At 44.4% G+C, this 19,231-nt stretch overlaps 1 protein-coding gene across 1 annotated transcript in view; it reads left to right on the top strand.

The window, feature by feature from the left end:
- The window catches only part of LOC120755806 (uncharacterized), a 61,871-nt gene that overhangs the window by 9,477 nt on the left and 33,163 nt on the right, over positions 1–19,231 (top strand). The window contains exons 2-8 of the mRNA XM_058421553.1: positions 541–1,394; positions 8,640–8,801; positions 11,337–11,523; positions 12,373–12,527; positions 13,795–13,821; positions 15,272–15,390; positions 19,217–19,228. Coding sequence (XP_058277536.1) covers positions 541–1,394; positions 8,640–8,801; positions 11,337–11,523; positions 12,373–12,527; positions 13,795–13,821; positions 15,272–15,390; positions 19,217–19,228 — 1,516 coding nt within the window. The remainder of the gene's footprint in view (positions 1–540; positions 1,395–8,639; positions 8,802–11,336; positions 11,524–12,372; positions 12,528–13,794; positions 13,822–15,271; positions 15,391–19,216; positions 19,229–19,231) is intronic.

The raw sequence follows: 19,231 nt of genomic DNA on the forward strand, positions 1-19,231 counted from the left end.
TTCGGATTTGCTTTTCTTATCAGAACTTGATTTTCATCACCTGTATGTGAGCAGAGAATACTGCAGAGAGCACCAAAGAATTTACAAATTGCTTGTTGCAACACAAAATTTACTTGAGCCTGTGGGAAAAGTGATTTCATTTTACTCTTTTCTTCTGCTGGTTCAGAATACATTTAATCAGCAAAAAATATCTGAGCCTTAAATTAATGTCTATCAGGCTGAAAGAACACGTACATCTCTCCATCTATATGCAGATAATTACTAAAAAGTCACGTGCCTATATATGTTGTTTTCTACCTATCAATCAAATCAGAAATGTGCTTTTACGAGCCCCCCTGGAGGACTCTGAGGCTATGAAACACAGGGCTTTTGTTGCAACAAAGCCTACAAGCAAGCTTCATACAGCTCAGGAAAAACAAATTAGGGCTGTCCCCCTCTACCGCCTTGGTATGGGCAGTTTTACATTCCACATCCCTCAGGGGATGCATTAGACACTGAGTTTTGTAGCCTCCTGTGACCTTCTACTTGTTTTCTTTTCAGCAGGTAAGAAGAGCCCACCTGCTGAGGACAAAGTCGTGTTAACACACATGAAAATACTGAGCAATGAAGGAATTCAAAACCCAGGGTTAATCCCGGAGGCTCCAGCTGACACAACCTGCACAGAAGAGTCCCATCTTCCCGGTGCCAGTCTCCCACCAGACCGCCTGGGAAGTCCAGAAGCAGCAGCCACACCAGCAGATCCAGACTACGCGGATGGCCCAGCAAGCACCGACTATGTAGCCACCCTGCCTGACCTCAGTGCCTTCGAGTCCAAGTGCCGGCTTCACAGATTCTCCAAATTTGAATCTGAGGACTCAGGGGTTGAGTTGCCAAGCGGTGCTAATTCTCCATCAACGCCGACGGGCTCAGAGAAGAGCTTTGTGCTTCCCAGCAGAGACTCATTTTGCGACTCGGGTGTGCTTAGCACCTCCTCTTCTCCGGAAATTGACCATCAGTTAATGAGAACATGTAAAGAACATGCTAGAAAAGTTAGCCCCCAAGATCCAGAGAGCAAAAAGCAAGCTGATTACTACAGTCAGGAGGCAGATGCTGTGCAGGATCCTGCAGCTTTCCTTGAAGACTTCAGTGTCCCTCAGGAAGAAAGTCCTGATGAACATTTTGACCAGGATGACAAGCAGTCTCCAGAAAAGGAACTTACGCCAGAGATGGACCTTTCCAGGGAAAGCACTCTTTCCACTCCAGGTCCCATAGAGGAGCCAAAGACAATTGCTGACAATTTCCCAGAGAATTTTGGCAGCATGCAAGACCTTCAGATCCATGAACATCAGCTGAAGAAGTACCCCACAAGTGACAGCCTGGATGAATACATGGATGAATGCTGTAGACTGAGTGAGGTGAGAAACATCTAAACTGAATATTAAATCTAGGCCTGTCCAAACGCTCCAGTCAGTGTTCAAGTCCTGTTTGTCACAAATCCTGTTTGTCACAAACCGGACACATCTGAGTGAGTTTAGAATACCTCCCCTGAAACTTTTAAGCAGTAAAAAATGGTAATTGATTTTTATGATTTCTTTTCATACCAGTAAAATTCTGAAGTAATTCATAAATATCAGGTCTGGGTAAGGATGAAAAATAACTCATTGAGGTCTGGTGTTTCTAGAAGCCCTAAATGAGAAGATGGACTTGATTCTGGTCTCAAAATGAAGATTATGAAGTTAGTCATCATCCTCTGATACATTGGGTGGGAGTCAGAACATAGGTTTATTTTCAAGACCAGGTTATTCCTGTCTCCTGGCTTGCTTTTGGGGCACTGAAATTTGTAAAGAACTTGTCTAAGGGTTAATTAATTTCTGTCCAGGCCTGTTGTGTCCTGTTGAGTCAACTGTCTCAAATAATTCATGAGCAGGGAGCTAATGCACAAATTCAGACTTTTGTCAGGCTGGAGTTGGAGATGCCATATTTTAACTTGCCAGCACAGCTGTGATGAACCAAGCTGCAAAGACCTAATTTCAGCAGGTTGTCCCACTCCATACTCATTCTCTTTCCCCTTGCTGGGTACCCTATGCCACTGAGAAGAGAATAAAAAGCCCTTCTGTGCCCCTTCTCCCATGGCAGGTGCTGGTAAGCGCTCCCCCATGTCCTTGCCCGAAGCCTGGCACTGCTGAAGTGCGGACAGATCGCTGCCTTGCCTGCACGCTGCAGTGGGCTCCAGGAACAGCACAGCAAAGATCTCAGTGGGGAGCTGGTTCTTGACAGAGAGACCAAAGAGCCTCATGAGCAAAGGGAAAGGAGAAAGGCAGACTAGGTGAAGAGGGTCACAAACACACAAAAGGTGCCTAGCGGGGTTATTTTGGGGGACTTTCATTGTGGTAATAGCAATGAATTAGAATTGGAGGTGGGTGGGAGGAAGCCAAGTGACAAGTGATGTGTGCTGTGCAAATAATTTAACCATGACCTCGCTGCCATGAGCAATTGGGTACTGGACTTCCTCTCCAGCATGCCAAATCCTCTTGAGCAGTGAGGAAGGTCAGAGATGTCCCATCTCTGTAAACATTACATATCAAGGCAGTACAAGCAACACACAATCCGAGCAGTGTTTTCCTCCTCAGAACTATCTCACACATGGCAGAAGACAGATACCTATTTTGTAGAGATCCCAAACAGACCTGGCCATTTGGCAGAGGGCTCAAGAAAGGATGAAAGCAGGCAGAATCTGACACCATGAGGATACTTTGTAAAAAGTTACCTAAATTCTCTGTTGCACTCTGGACAGTTTGCAGCCAGATTTGGTCTTGTCTGACAGCTCTGTATGCCCCGTGAAATTCCTTTAAATCCTTGGTGAAATCGAGCCTCAGTTTCCCAAAGCAAAGCATTTAAATAAACAAGAGAATAAATTAGAAAGAAGCTGAAGAGGAAATGAAGCTCTTGGTGGCTTATCTCCCCTCCTTTTTAATATCCTCACTGGCTGAGTGCTAAAGCTCTGTGCCCTAGAGCACTCTTCTTTGTTTTTTGAGCTGTGTAAATACAGCTGTGACCTAGATGCTGGGGAAGTTTGCCCCTCTTCAAGCACACCTCCAGGCTGCTGCCTCTCAAGAGCAGCACTCTTCAAACTCCTGGGATGCCAGGTAGCGCTGAAGTTGACTGGGGCAAGAAATGCCCACGGGCTGCTGCAGAGCCTTGCAGCAGCTGCTGCTGTGTGTGTCTCAGAGCACCAGGACAGCCTCTGGCAGATGCAGAGCCTTCTGCCCTCACCAAACTTACACCAGGCTGACCTGTCTTCACTGTCTTACAACAGAGAGCTGTTCAGAAGTAAGGTCCACATGATCATCTGACCATACAGCTGACAGATGCATCTTGGTTCATCGCATCTAAGGCTCTGCTCCAGGATTTATCTGTGGTTTTAACGTTTGCCTGTAACCTGTCCAAGACACAAAATGGTACCTAGAAACCAGTCTCTGCTATGGCCTGTTGTATTCTTAGGGACTCCGATATCCCTGGAAATGAATCAGTGCTGTCTGAAAGAAAGCAGGCCAGCACAGTGTATTGCCTGCTTGGCAAGAACATGGCATACCAAATTGCTCCATCAAATCAATTCCTGCTGCATTAAGTTAATGTTAATAGAAATGCAAGAGTGCTTACACTGGCTCAGTGTAATTAATGCTCAGTGAGAGCATTATTTAATTATAGGTGACACTATCTTCCTCAGTTCTGTTGATGGTTTTGGGAACCTTCAAGTAGCAGAGGAGCAGCTGAGTTTCCCCAGCCCAGCTGGCTGTTGCAGTGCCAACTGTGCTTACTGGCTCTCCACACCCAAACAAGGATTCAGTCTCTGGATGAAGCTGCCCCTTGATGCCCTCCTGACCATCCCTCACTGCTGAGGCCACTTCCAAGAGAACAGGAAGGAAAATGCTGAAAAAGACAGACTGGAAATGACCAAATGTTTTGACCATTTGGATTCAGTTGTGAATGGCTGAAAATATACATCAAATCATTTCAGTCCAGCATTTTTAGACAAAGCTTTCTGATCTTTTGTTTTGAACTGACATTATTTTGAAATTTGCCTACATTTTGAAAGATGAAAGAAAATGGAAGCTGTCAAACAACAAGAGAAAGAACTTTGAAGCCGAAATAAAAGCATTTCCTTTTAAGCTTGAAGTTTGAAGATACATAGCTTTTGATGCTTTTGCTTTACAAACACTTCCTCACACTCCATAAAGTTTACATTTAAAGTCAGCCCAGCCCATATTCCTAGAAGAAGAAAAAGGTTGGGAGCACTGTCACCCTTAAAAAAAAAAAAAAAAATTTAAAAAAAAATCATTATTCATGCAGTGCTATTTATTCTGGGCCAAAGCAGTCAAAATGTTTCTCTACAGAGTGGTACAGTTCAGGGGAAGGATAGGGCTACCTGTGATGATCAGCCTCCTAGCCTGTGCGTGCTCCTCAGAGGAAACCAAAAGCTATCAGCGAGCACAGCCCCTCCTGGACAGCAGGGTGGAGCTGTCAGAAATACACAGCACGATCCCTCTCTTTCCTGTTATTCACAAGCCTTTCGGTGCTGTCAGCTTCCAGTGACAAATGCTTCCCAGTCAGCCCGTGGCCTCACTAGCTGCTTGCTCCGAGCCCAGGACGGGAGGTTTGTAATTGCATTCCCTGTCGGGTGGCGCGGTGACCGTGCTGCCTGTGCTGGCCATGCTCACATGGCAAGAGCACGCAGTGAGGGATGTATGGCAGGATGGAGCATGGTATAACCCAAAACTATCCACAAGAAAAGTGAAGAGCATTGTATGATGCACAGAAACCTAAGGAAACACAAGATATGCCAGTGAGCATTTGTCTGAACGAAGAAAAGCTTCCCCTGCAAACTGCCCATCATATTCAGTTCCCACTGCCAGGTCCAGTCCAGGACAGTTCTCCATTGAGCCCAATTGTAGAAAAGCACATCACGTGCATAATGGCTGAAATGAGGCTGGACAATGTGCTGGCCAGATGATCAGACATGCAGATTTTGATTATACATCAGTTGGACGAGAGACTTGAAAGCAACTCTCATTCTTGCAGCTCCCACTGAACTTAGACTCTTTGCAGTGATCAGATGCTGCAGTGAGCACAAAGTTCCCCAGAGACAAGAGCACAGGCTCCCATCGCTGTGAGCTGGGCAGCCACAGAGGAAAAGATGTGATTTATGCCAGTCAAAATTTTGTCTAGAGGGCTCTAGATAAGCCAAAGTTCTCAGTGCCAGTGCTGATCCTCTATTTTTAAGCTTCCTAAGAAATTTGTGGGCCAGCACAACTGTCATGGCTTATTTCCAGGTACACACATGCTGAAAACCTGTGCCCAAAACTTAGACAGGTGAGCGTTGACAAAGGCAGAGATCCCTCTTTGGTTACACAGGTGTACAGTCAATGTAGTGCACCTTAACTCCTCAGGGTCAAGAAAAAGTAATGTGAGTAACTCAGCATAGCATAGCTGTGAGCCTTTCACTCGGTTTCTTCCAGATGAGGGTCTGGCTCAGTCTTGTGCCAAAATGCAAAATCCGGCACCTATTTATGCATCACGTTCTTACTTTCCTAGAGAAGCTTTAACCATTTGATACGTAAACTGTGTCTTTATGATCCTCCACATCTTCACCTTAGAGAAAAGTAGGCAAGATATTTTTCCTTCTTCATAGGCTTCATCATTTCAAAAATGGGCACACAGCTTTTGTTCCAACACTATTTAATAATTACCATGTGGAGAGTAGGACAAATTTCAGTCATGAAGCTTCAGTTGGGAGGACAGAGAATGGAACAGACATCCTGGAAAATGTTTGCGGTTTTCCTGTGGTTGCTGACTCTTCACTACTTGTATAAACTGTCTCACAGGTGCTTAAAGAAAATAATTAGACCAGAACATGACAGACCAGAGTCTATGCTGCACTTGGCACCACCAGAAGATAGCAAGGGGTCTTTAGGTATTTCCAGTCTATGAAAAAAACAAAGTCTTTGAAGGGCTCCTAGAGAGACCCTCTCTGTGCATTGTTTTGGGGGCAACCAGCTAAATTACACAAATATTCTGTATAGAACACCTGCCATATCTGAGTAATCCTAATGCTAATGCTAGCCAGCCCTGTGGCAGGTTGAAGCACACCTCTAAAAGTTTTTACCATTGCATTCTGACCACAGAGGAGGCTGGCCCTGCAGAAATGTGCAAGCACTGGAGGCTCTGCCTCATTTGTGCTTTCTGAGATCACTTCAATAAAATGCAGATTAATTTGCTGTTAAATAGCCCAAAATGCCCTAAGCAGCCTCTGAAGGCTGGCTGTGAAACAGGGATCTTCAGCGTATTGAGTCCAACATTCAGTCCGGTTTAGGTCCTCTACAGGGCTAGATCCACCTTGCCCCAAGACTTGGAGCAACTATTCTATACCTTTTCCCTCTCCTTTTCTGGGCACCTGGGAGTCAGAGATTCTTTATAACTTCTGCTAAAAGCCAGGGTTTTTTCCATTCTCGTCTGAAACACACCTTTGCTTTCCGATGCCTTCAGGCCTAGATATAGAGCATGGAAAAACAGGACCTTCTTCTCTCTTCTCTCTGCCCATATTGCTCTACAAACTCAGCAGCCACAGACATGAAGCAGCACTGTACAACATTAAGCACAGGACAAATATGAAGCAAAAAAGAGGGTCTCTAAATGAAAGACACCACAGTGAACTGCTTCATTCTTTTTCTCCAATTATGTTTTTCTCCAATCTAAGTTAAAGCCAAATGTTTTACTTCATCCTATTCTCCAAGACCTCATCTGTCCCTTGTAGCCTCCCCTTGTGTTTCCACAGCTATAACAGGCTGAATTTGGCTCAGTGTCTCCTTAGGGCAGTACAGACATGCCAGCAGTCGTGCATTAGCATACTGGCAGGAAGGGGAGTTGCTAGATGTGCAAAAAGAGGGTACGGTGTGGCAGAAAGCCTATATTTTCAGGGATAATAAGGAACTTCTGACTATCCATTGCAACAGTGTACAAAAAAATGACTGTTCACTTTGGGACAGCTCAAAATGGCCAAATTTTCAGAAGCTGATACCCATGTACTTTTTGGAAATTATGCTTCTGGAGCTGGGCACCCCAAATCCCTAGTTGCTTTTAGATACATTGGTTATAGTGCTTTTGAATCAAGCTTATCCCACTAGATACCTCATAGGCTTTGTTCTCCCTTTGGATCCTGGGGGTGTGCCTCTTCCCATTGCACAGCCACAGTAAATACTCAGTTTTATGGCTGAGTAACTTTTGTCTTGCCACCACTTCTTGCAGGCTCTGCCTGAGAGGAAAATAAAAGTCATTAAATAAATGACTGCTTGCCTTAGAGTCAACAACCTCTGTCCCAACTTCAGACACAAAAGCATCTGGATTTAATAATACCTGTTTATAAATAACGTTGTATCATCATTTGTTTAAAAAGAAGTAAATCCTAATGTTGATTATTTTTGAACACACCATGAGCTTTCTGACATAATGAAAAGACAGGAAGAGTCTCAGGGCTGGCATTTCCCCAAAAATGTAGATTGTTGTGGGAAAGGAGACAGAGTAAGCTTCCTGCTTTTGTAGAGGGAACTTATTTTTTGAAGTAAGATAAACTTAGAGCACGGCTTTTGTAAAGATTGAGGCTTATTTTACTCACTGATATCACACGCACATCAGCAGGCAGCGCCAAGGTGGAAGTGAGCCCCTGCATGTGTTTGTGAGCAGCACGTTCAACACAGTCTGATCACGGCACAAGGGAGGACTCGCTGTGCACAGGGAAGTCCTGGCACCAGAAATGGTGAGGTGCAGAGCAGGAGCCTGGGGAGCATTGTAGGTTTGCTTCTGCCATAGGATTACCCTCTCTCTCCATCACTGCCCTTGTCTGAGCAACAGTGAGACTCTGGTAGGTCCTGGTTGAAGAAAAATAGGTGGTAGAGATTATCCTTCCTATCCTTGCCAGACTGCAAAGTTGATCCTGCGAACTTTCTTCAGGCTTCTATCTTCAAGACTGAGAAAGTAGCAGCAGGGATGTAAGCTGAGATCTACTAAAGACTAGTGGAGAGATGTTCTTTCACTTTGGCACTTGATTCAAGTATGTTTCTCTCACAGGCACACCAGTGATGAGGGCCAGAGTACAGCAGACAAAGTGTACCTCCAAGCTGGTCACAACTCGGCAAATCAATGCGACCTGCAGATACGTGCCTTTGGGTAGGAGCCAAGCCCAGCTTCAGTACACATAAGTGTGACTTGCCCTGAGGACTGTGGGCTGAGTGAGCCATACTAGCCCTAGCCATCCACAGCATGCAGTAGAACCATCTTTGTTTGTAAGGCTTCTGTGGCCAGTAAAAGACAAAAATTAGCCAGGGAGGTGGAACTAGAAACAGGCTTTCATGAGGTTTTCCTCTGCATCAGCCTGTGATCAGTCAGAAGAACCCTTCTGACAGTGGAAATTGCTGAGTAATCCAGAAAAGAGCTTCAGCAAGTGATGCTGTAGCTCAAATCTGTGGTAAGACCAAAGGCTCTTGCAAGAGGAAGCCTGACTTTATCACAGGACATGACTGTAAAGAGTCGTGACTGTAATTGCTCTCAGCTCCTAGTAAGAATTGCTCTGTTGTTACTCTGTGCTCCAAGATGCACTGTCATTGCAGGTGAACCAAAGTAACAGTAAAGCCCTGGGATCTGGCCTGGGATACCTAGAACACATCTGCCAACTGATTGAGAAGATTGGGCAGCTTCAGGAGCACAACCTGCGTCTCCAAAAACAAGTGTGCAGCTTGCAGAAAGAGCAGAAGATGAGTCAGATAAAAGAGGTAAGCAGACACCATAGTATCTTCCATTGGGTAGTAGAGTAATACACCTTAAGTAATAAGCCCAAGGCCCAAACAGAAATTTCTGTATGCAGGAAGGTGCCAATTTACCACATCCAACACCCACCTGGGCTGGGTACTCTGGTCTTCAGGGAGGCCTCACCCACCATAATGGGTTTAGTTTCCTGAGGCTGGGCTTGAGTTTCTGTTTTTACTCAGTTTTGTTTCCCAAATGTGCTTGCTTCTGTTGAGTTAAAAAGCACCCTTCTCACCTCATGCAATGGCCTGCTCTAAGTCAGTAACTTTTTCCTCTCTACAGTTGTAAACTTCCCAGGAACACATCTGCTCTCTTCAATGCTATCGAAGCAAAATCCACAGAGCTCCCTAGCAATGATGTTTTAAATTATAAGATCTTTCATTTCCTTCTGGTTTCAAACTGTCAAAATCCCACAATTTTTCACAAAACAGACACAAGGGGAAAGAGAAGCAACGATACCACGATTCAGCTCCATGCTTTTTCCCCCTTTCCTATGCTCCTGAGCTGCCAGATGCAGAATCTCTGACATGAAACCATTTCAGTGTTCCCATTTGTCATTTTTATAAGCCAGAGAGAGCTGGAAAATTTGACTGAAATTTGCAAATTATTTCAGGGCCTTCCTAACATTTCCATCAGCATTTTTTAGCCCCTGCATATTTTATTAAGCTCTACCCTACTTCTTCTTCAGTCATCACACCAGAATTCCATCTTTTTTCCTCCCCTGCCTTTTTGTTTATTTTAACACTCCCCAAAGGAACAGAAAGAGTTTATTACACTCAGCTATTTATTCCCAGCTGTGCCGTGGTGAGCCTTTTATTCTCCCCGATAGCGTCATTGTTCCCCTGGTGCTGCTCTCCCACCTGCTGGGACTGGATCTGCAGTAGGTGACTGACTCCTCCTCAGAGCCAAAGCCAAGTTCTGAGTCAGATTGCAGAACAGAGTAGCTTGTCATTTCCATGTACCCATCTCTCACACTCAGAGGAATGCAGCCTCCTACATAGGAGCCTGGGAATTGTTAACACATTTCCTGAAGCTTTACAACTGTGAGTCATTGCTCAGAGTAACTCTTCCAAGCTGCAAACTCATCTGGTGTATGTGCCCCCTCCCCAGCTCTCCCACTGAAATGAAAGGCACTGTGCTTTCATTTAAATATTTGAAACCTTGATCTTTTTGGTACTTCTGAAGGTCTCTCAGCAGTGTCTTCTCAGATGCATTCGTCTCATACTGTTCAGTGGGGAATTGGATCCTCAGATGTAACACTCAGTGCTTGCAGCGTGGTCTTCAAAACTGGAGGCTCTCAGGTATCCTGTGGTGCCTGCATCTCCTATATTTGAGCAGCTCTCCATCATTTTGTTCTTCAGTCATGCCCCTCTGAATAGAAGAGGAACACTGCTACCCCCTTTGCCATGAAACATCAAGATTGCCATCCACAATTTGGAGGGCATCCAAAGACTCCTTTACAAACTACATTCACTCTCCATGTAGACTATGAGCATGGAAAGGTTTCCATGTCCCAGGCATGGCTAGGGAAGTCACAACCCCCAAAACATGCGGCTAGCACAGTATTAAGAGCTGGTCATGAAGATTGTAGATAACCAGTGCTCACAATGCTGTTCTTGAGAGGTGCACAGACATCATTGCTGAAATGATGGCTTTGATCCTGGGACACAAAGGGAACACTGCTACTCCACATCCTTGCTTTCTAGGGAAATCTATCCCATGGGCCAAAGCCAGCATCTTTCATTTTGCTAAGCATCTCCCAAAGGTATAGGTAATGCAAAGTGCCACACTGCTGTAGCAACATATCCAGATGAGAAGTGACATTGAGACTGTCAGTTGTTTGGGGGTCTCCAGAGGTGCTGAACTGGTGTTGGTCTGTCCTGGTTTCCACACCAATAAATGGATTGGTTCCCTTTCTGCTTCAGCTCGATAAAGCTCTCCTTCCTTCCTACCCTACTAAACTTTTCTGCAACATGGTTGTGCAAGGTGGAAAATCTCCCCTTCCTCACCCCACCAGCAACAGCAGAAGTACACTGACTGAAGTACCACATGCAGTCAATCTGGCTGGTAACACGCAAGAAAACTGTGGCATCCCATCAATAAAAATACAAGATACTGTTGTCTGTGCATGCTCCAAAACAAATAACATCTTAGAATACGAGTCATTGTTATAACTGATCTGTTTATTTACACTAATACCTTAGCTGAGCAGCTGTTTAGAAACTTATATTTAATTCCATCTGGAAAAAAACTTAAAAAGATGCTGAGTATCAGGCAATTTAAGTTAAATGTCAATGAAGCCATGAAAGTTCTGTATTACTAACTGTGGGCTGTTCAGCCTTTGAGAGAATTAAATAATTTGTCTGGGTTCTAGTGGGTCCTAGGACAAGAGTGGATGTCCCTGGGCTGGAATGTTTACAATTTTTCTGTAGTGTCATACCACCCATTACCTTGGGCTGTTGCAGCCTGAGAGCCTGTGTACTTTCTTTTTTCTGGTACAGGAATACCTTCTGCAGCATTGCTCCTGTGGAGCTGCCAGTATCTTCCTTAACTCATATCAAGATATGAAAAAAAGTTTTGCTGGGAGGAGCAGACCTCACAGCCTCTTGGTTCAGACTGGAAACCCTTCTGATCTTTCCATCATCCCAGAAATAGGAGCGAACACCGAGAAGCTGAGCAGCTGCAATGGTGAGTTCAAATACCTCTAACCTGCCCTCCTGTTTGCCACCACTTGGTCAAACAAGCTGGCCAGCCACTTTCTTTTCCCTAGGAAAGACAGTTGGGAACAGAGCAAGGTTTTAGTAGAACTAAACCCTAGCTGAAATCCAAGAGAAACAATTTAAAATGCTCTGTCTATACCTAGGATTTTAAAACTGGCTGCTTCATATGTGTGAATCGGGGGTTTTTGCTTTGCAGCTGTGGCTGTAAAGATTAGGACAAATCAAACATAAAATAGGTCTTTTGAAACTTAGCATGCCTGGATGGGACCATTAGTGGAGCCCTCTTCCACCCAGGCAAGGTAGGATTTGATCTAAGATGGAAAGCCTTATGCCTGTTGTTAGTCTTCTACCCTCTCAAGTGGGCACAGAACACACTCCTAGAGGATGACTTATTCTATAGACCAAGTGGAAATAAGCCCCACCTGCAAAGCCTGGATCCAGAGACCAACTTTTCCAGAAGGCTGAGAAACACTGGGCTCAGCCTACTGATGATAAAAGCAGATGAAAAGTCTGTTAGGTGTGAACCTAACCTCATTTAACCTAACCTCAGTGAGGCCTCATTTAGCCTCACTAAATGAGGCTGATCCGTTTATTTCAAACCTTGGATTTCAGCTTGCTTTTCATACCTGGTGAAACACAGAACAACTTTGTTGCAGGATTGAGTCAGAGCCTTTGGGATCACATGGGGTCTTATCTTGTCTTTAAGTCCTTAGGGTTCTCTTCCCTCCCATCTGAAGTCATAATCTGCTGCTGGCACAGCCTAGAGGCCATCGTAGCAGGACACTGCTAAGAAGTAAGTCCTTGCATTTCATTGCAGGAAATGAGAGATACCCAGAATCAGGAAAGAGCCAGGCAATGGTGGGGCTCAGGAAGTCATCAAACAATAGGAACAACAAGGAGAATGAGTTCAGAGAAGTTGGGAGTATGGCAGAAGGACAGGCTTTTCTGTCAAAGGACCCTGCAGTAAGAAAGGTGAGTGATAAGCTTGGAACCTGACTCTGAGTGAGAATTGGAACCTGGCTCTGAGCGGAACCGGTGGGAGAAGCAGAGAGAAGTTCTGCTCAGATCAGAGTGAGGTGCCAGGAAAGCAAGCCAACCTTGTCTGCTACCAAGCAGAGTTGGGCCAGAGAGGGTCAGGGGGCTCTGTGTCTCTCTGCTTCCAACCTTAAATGAAGGTCTGTGTCTTTATGCCAAGAAAGGCACAAATAGATCACTGGTTCAGGGGAGAGGAGCACTGCAGACAGCAGCATGGAGTTTAGTCCTCATCAAATCCAAAAAACTCACTGTGCAGACTCTGTCATAAATACCTCCACTGCTGATGCTAGTGAGATTAAACCAAGCATTCATTACCACTAATAAAAATTTTAGTGGATCAATCCTTAGCTGGTCACACTTATTACCAGACTGGCAGCATATCAATGTAATTAGCTCCAGCCCTCAAAGCATGTTCCAGGGAATGTGTTTCAGCAAATCTGTGTCACTGAAGTCCAAGGGAGTGAGGATTAATGCTTTCCTCTCCCTTTCTTTCCCATTGTTTGTGTCTGCCTCAGCTCTTTCATGTTCCGGTGGGGTTCAGAAGTTCTGAAATGCCAGAGCAGAGACTCTAATCAGAATATTCCCAGCCCTACAAACAGGAAGGAGGAAGGAGTAGGTCTCTCATGGGAAAAACCTCATGAAATTTCCACCCTTAAGTTGCAAATAGGTCAGAAACACTTCAGTGAACTTCAGAACCCAAATTAAGGCTGAGGCCTGAACCGTGCTCCATGCTCTGCCTTGTGTCCAGCCAGCTTCTGGAGTATTTTAAGCATGTGGGAAGTTCTAATAACTTCACAGGACCATAGAACCAAGATCCATGCTCTTTAGACTGAATCCAAATCCTCATCCTCTCTTGTTACATCACACCTTACTATTGTCACTTAGTATTGGATTTTGTGCCCTGAATGTGAAATGCCCTATTTATTCCTACAGTGCAGGAAACTGTATGGGAATTCTGTCTGTTCACTCATCCCCAGGCTACACACACGAACTGGCAGTTTAAATACAAAAGGCCAGAAGTGAAAGGAGAAAGAAGGGATTATTACACATGTGAGGGACTGAATCTAAAAAGAGATAAAGGACTCGATCAAGGCTATGGGTACATTCCAGGGCAGAGCTGAGAACAGAGCCTAATCTCTTGCAAATGCTGGGAGATGGTCTCACTGTCTTGTTATTTATCAATGCATTTGCCTTTTGGTTTTAGGCTCTGGACGTCAGCAAGAACATCTCGGTATGTACTGCCTTTGCAGAATATATTTAACTTGTGTCTGCATATTCAGAGAGTAAACCCACGTCGTGCACAGCATTGTATGAATAAAAGAGGTTTACTCACCCCCGAAGTTTACTCTCATGGACGACAGGAGCATCAGCTGCTCAGGCTTTCTGCGGTATCAGCAGTGCTTGCTTGTCTGAGACAACACCAGCACAACGAGAGACTAACTGCTGAGGCCTCAGAACCCTTCCACAGCACACGTTAATCCTAGCAGTAAACACAGAGGTTTGCTATTTCCATGAGTAAACACTCTTGCTTACAGGCAATTAACTCAATAGCACTAAATCAGGTGTTTCGGTTCTCAGCTGAGCCACGAGTTCATCTGACGTTTTGAACTCAAAACTTTGCAGATTCCCAAGAAGAACTACTGCAAGAGGCATTGCTGGCTTGTAAGTCTGGGCAGCTGCCAGGTTGTGCTCTCAAGGTAGCCACAACTCCTGTAGTAATGGCTCTGCTGGTGACACAGCAGCACACAGTGAGGTGGAACCTTGGGACAGGGCAGAACAATGTCAGGAACGTGACAGTGGTTTGAGAAATTCACTGAAATGGGAATAATTTCTCTCCATTATGCTAGTTCTCGGACATGATAATTTTTGTTCTGTTCCGCAGGTTTTCCAGTCATCACTTTAAGAAATTCAAAACAATATCAGAATTTTTTATTTTTTTTTTTTTAATTCATAGCTCCATTTAGTTCACGGGTCCAGATGAGCCCGGCCTGGAGAGAGCAAAGATTAGAGATGGCCTCTTGAGACTCCCTGACCTCCTGATAATCTCTATTAGCATTTCAAATGTAAGAGCCCAATAGCTGTGGCTTGCGGACGTGACAGGGAAACAAAGGCTTGATCTCTTCTAATTCATGGTCCACAAAAGCTACCACCTTAAAAAAGGCTGATACCAATGCACCTGGCCTAATAGGAAGGATAAGAGAGTCTTAACTGCTTTTCTGGGTTTTGTTGTAAAGGCCCCCTGCTTGCATGTGAGTAGGTAGGAAACCAAACCGATCTTCTCCTTTAGCCCAGCATAACAATAGGGTAAAACGTGCCCTTAGGCAGCTACTCAGCATTCACCAGTGAGATGCTCTCACTCTCTGAAATCCTAAGTCAGCAAGAACAGCAGAGTCCTAGGCAGAGAAATGTTACCGAAGAAAATACAAAAAAAAAAAAAGATGGTATTACTCAGAGTTCATCAATCCTGTCTCCTTGTGTCCTGTACAGGTACAGGCTGGCCGCTGGGCATCACTGCAGTGTTAAAAATTTTTTTGTGGGCCCTGACCCCTATCTGTCTGAAATAAAGAAATTTCCCTCTTCCCACCACCCTGGAATACCCCAAAGTATCATATGTTGACCAGATGAAGTCTGCCAGAACTTACCTCTGGTCCTTTAAGTTGTGGTTTCTTTTTGCTCCCCAGGGTGAGAGCCATGCTTGGAGGAGAATGAGAGATCTTATGAGGAAGACACGGTTGACAAACCAGAACAAGCTGGGGCTGTCCTCTGCTGCTCTGAAGAGGTCCTGCCCACAGTTGTATAGGTGAGAGAAGGCAGTGGGAGATTTTCACTCAGTGTTGGGAGGAGGTGGTGGAAGGTTTACCTCTGTTGCTGCCTGGAGAGCAACAACGCTCCTCACCTTATTTCCGTTGCATGTGCTGGTTCTGGCTAGCAGTAGCATTTGTTTCCTTAGCACCCAAATGCTCTAGGATCCCAACTGGCTGTTAGCCGTGTGAGAATCATGGAAACGTTAGGGTCCCTAAAATAAGGCTCTTCTCCCTAATAGGGCAAGGGGATGAAGATAATCAGCCAGAGCCATTCTATAGCTTAATTATTTGTCTTTCTGCTCCCTCCTAAGTATTGCAGTCAGCATTAATGTTCTCTTGTCCGATTTCTCACCTTTCATCCTGTGAAAGACCCAGACCATATTGTACCTGATGTGTGTTGAGATGGGACAGTCAGGATCAGCTGGATGGTTTTTGTCAGAGGAAGAAGAGGTGAAGTTTGCTGAATGTGTGCTCGTGGGTGGGACCTGTTTGTTGCTGTAGATAAATATTTGGGTCAAATATGTCTTATTTCTATTAAGTGGTCCATGCTGCTCCCTTGGGCAACTTTGTCTATCAGGCTGGTTGTAGCCTCGTCTCTGAGCTAAACTCTGTTCTGCACGTCCATCTGACAAGATCTGCCAGCTACCCCTCACACAGATATTCCCTGTGCACTTGCCAAGTCCTCCCAGCTAGTCTGGTGAATTTAGAGTGTTTGTGTATGTAATCAGGTAACAGGAAGAGCCTGGGTATCTTAGTCACCAAAGCAGGAGCATTACGTGGAACTGTGCACCTCCCTGTATGTTTTTGCAGCTGAGCTCTCAGTTACCTTCCCCGGAACAGCTCAGATGTGCTTAAGCCCTCCTCCGGTTTTAGAGGGGGTGATGGTGGGGGAACAGAAGTTGTTTAAGCACTCAGGAATGTCCTATTGTTCCCCTTAAGACAGCCTGTACCTACCTAACTAAATGCATAAGGGAACTGCGAATCTTATAATTGCAGCTGGAAAAAAACCCTCTGTAACACATGGAGTGATTTTTCCAGCTGGGAAAAGGTTGGTTGAGGCCCAAGCACACGTAACAGGAGAGCTTCCTCCTATTGTTTGGGAAACTGAAAGAAACACAAAGCAGAGAGATCAAACAGTTCCATCTAAAATAGATGGTGAACCAGCTGGGGAAAATATACAAACTCCTGTGAATCTTTCTCTAAACCAGCATTTTATTTAGGTTTTAGAAAAGTTCTGTCTCTGTAACTTTCTGCTTGCTCCATCTCCACAGCACAGAGGACATTGCCAGCACTCCCTGCATGAGAATTGAAGGCTAGGTCCTCAGCTGCCTAAATTAATATATTTCCAATGAAGGCTCAGCTCAATAGATCCTAGCAGAAATTCTAGCTCCCTAGAAATTAGTCTCCTAGAATGGACAAATACTGCTATCATGGAAATGCTGTACAGTGAGATGCCAAATGAACAGTTTTTTACCTGGCTGTATCCAGGCATCTTCAGAGCTCTTGTACACTAGTTTTTGCAGGCTGTTTTCAGTAGCTGATGAACAGCCTTTATTCTACTAACTTTCTTCTAACTTTCTTCTCCTGTATGTCTACATAAAACCCTTGCCTCTACTCATGGCCCTTTATCTCCCTCCTTTTCTTTCATTTTCTCCTTCATTCTACCTCTTGTTCCCCAGCCCTACCTGTATTTGGTCTTGCTCTTTTTACCCCAAACCCGGCAACAGCAGTGTACCGACCTTGTCCTTTTCATTGCTCTGTAGAAAAATTGGGCACCTTGTTCATGTGGCAGTTTGGATATGCAGTTGCCCTCGGGCTCCTATGAAGTAAAAATTTAGGCTTAGTGGATCAATGATGGACCAGCAGATGCTGCTGGACAGTAAGATAGACCTTTCCTGCGGCAGTACCAGGGTGGTAAAGCAATAAAGTCTCACTCATCTGCAGCTCTTGGCAAAGCAAACCTTGAAGCCCTGATACTCTCAGCATTTAAAACTACTGTCTTTGTTATAATTTATGAAACATGTTTGTCCTGGCTCCTGGTCCTGTTTGTACATGCAGACATACGGAGTTGGCTGGCTTTTATTTACCCGGGCATTCTGGGGCTCCAGGTCTTGCACGGGAACAGGCTGCTGCCTGGTGCCCTGTATTAACATACAGCTCTGAAGGAGTCAGATTTGTTGCTTTTGACACCCAGTCCCACCTGAGTCATTTAGGCAATTAGAGAAAGTCTCTTTGTTTTTGTAACTAGGTCAAAGCAAATCCCCTTTCATGCTCCTACTCTACGTATGATGAATGATCTGCTGCAGGGTGGTTGTTTTGTTTTTCTTCTCCGTCTCTCTCTTTTTTATTTTTTTTTAACATCCACAAAAGAATTCTCATAGCAGAGAGAACTTGGTTCTTCTAGCAGGAGAGAGGGGAGGCCTGCCAAGGTAAACATACTGCCACAAGACTCCGTGGTTTGTCAGACATTGTTCTAAACAGGCTCGGGTTTTCATTTCATTTTCTTTTTCCCGCTAATACATCTGCTCCTGCAAAGCAACATCTATTCTGTGCAAAGGACTGATGACTGACTTCGTTATGGTGTTGTGAACTTAAGCAGCACTTGGCCCTCCACTTTCCAGGGCAGGATCTAATGTAGGAAGCTTTAGGCAATGCCCTCCTGACATTCCAGTGCAGACATACCCACCTGGGTATCTATGGAAGCTGTATATTTAATGCAGATGCGTGGGCATGAGCTAACCTCAAATACAGTATTTTTCATGGTAAGACGATGGTTTCAGTTTGAAGCCAGCAAAAGCTTGCTGCTGTATGATGCCTACTTTGTGGTTAGTGTGAAGTTAGCTAGCAAGGACAGTGCAGTTCTAACATCACAAAACCCCATCTTCAATACTGTGCAGTAAAAGGTGAAAAGAGCCCAACAACCTCAAGCTCAGATCTGAATGACGCTCTTCACATGGAAGATTAACATTAAAGGTGTAAACCACCAAAGAATAAAAGAACATCAAGGCAGAAGGTTGGCCAGTCCTTTGTAAAAGAACTAAGAGCAGAAGAGAACATAAAAATGTACAACATTCAGGAAAAAAAATTCAGTAAAAAACCCCAATATAGTTCACAGAGTAAAGAGTCTGCACCACATTAGTCAGGACTTTGAGCTGAAAATTTTTCAAATTGAAGATCTGAAATAAATAGTATTAGCTATTTATTTTCTGTAAATAACTTTCAAATATTGCTTAAAAACAAACAAAGAAACAACAGCTTTTTTTTTCTTAAACAGAACCTATTTTAAAGAGGTGTCTAGAAAGGGTTTCAAAAGGTCTGTCTCTCATAAGCCCTGGAGGCCTGAGCTAAGTCAGTCATTTCAACCAAACAGGATGTATTATATTCGTTTCAATCATATCTATTAAATAGCAAACAAAAAAATAAGCTGGAGACAGTCCACAGCAGCTAGCTAGTGTTGCTCTTCAAAACATTTAATTTCCTACTTGCTATTTTAGGCCAGAAATTTTAACTTCCCTGTGACATTCAGCCACAAGTCTATCCCCCATCTTCCAGCTATGCAGAAAACACTGGTTGCTCTAAAAAAAAATGATATTTTTGTCCATCCATTACAATGTGGCTCCCAGCCAAGTGGTGCATCTTGTGGCTCTCTTTTTGGATGCTGCCACAAATATTTGGACAGCATCTGTCATGGAATTTCAGACTGGAGAGGGGGAAGCTGCACTGGGTATAATTTAGATACATATGCACAGCATATTAATGTTAAGAACACAGCCATGCATTCTGGCCACTGTCAACTTCATTTGTATTTTTCCATTTGTTAAGGCCAGATATTATGTC

This window comes from Hirundo rustica, chromosome 8 (genome assembly GCF_015227805.2).
Source record: "Hirundo rustica isolate bHirRus1 chromosome 8, bHirRus1.pri.v3, whole genome shotgun sequence".
Lineage (NCBI taxonomy): Eukaryota > Metazoa > Chordata > Aves > Passeriformes > Hirundinidae > Hirundo > Hirundo rustica.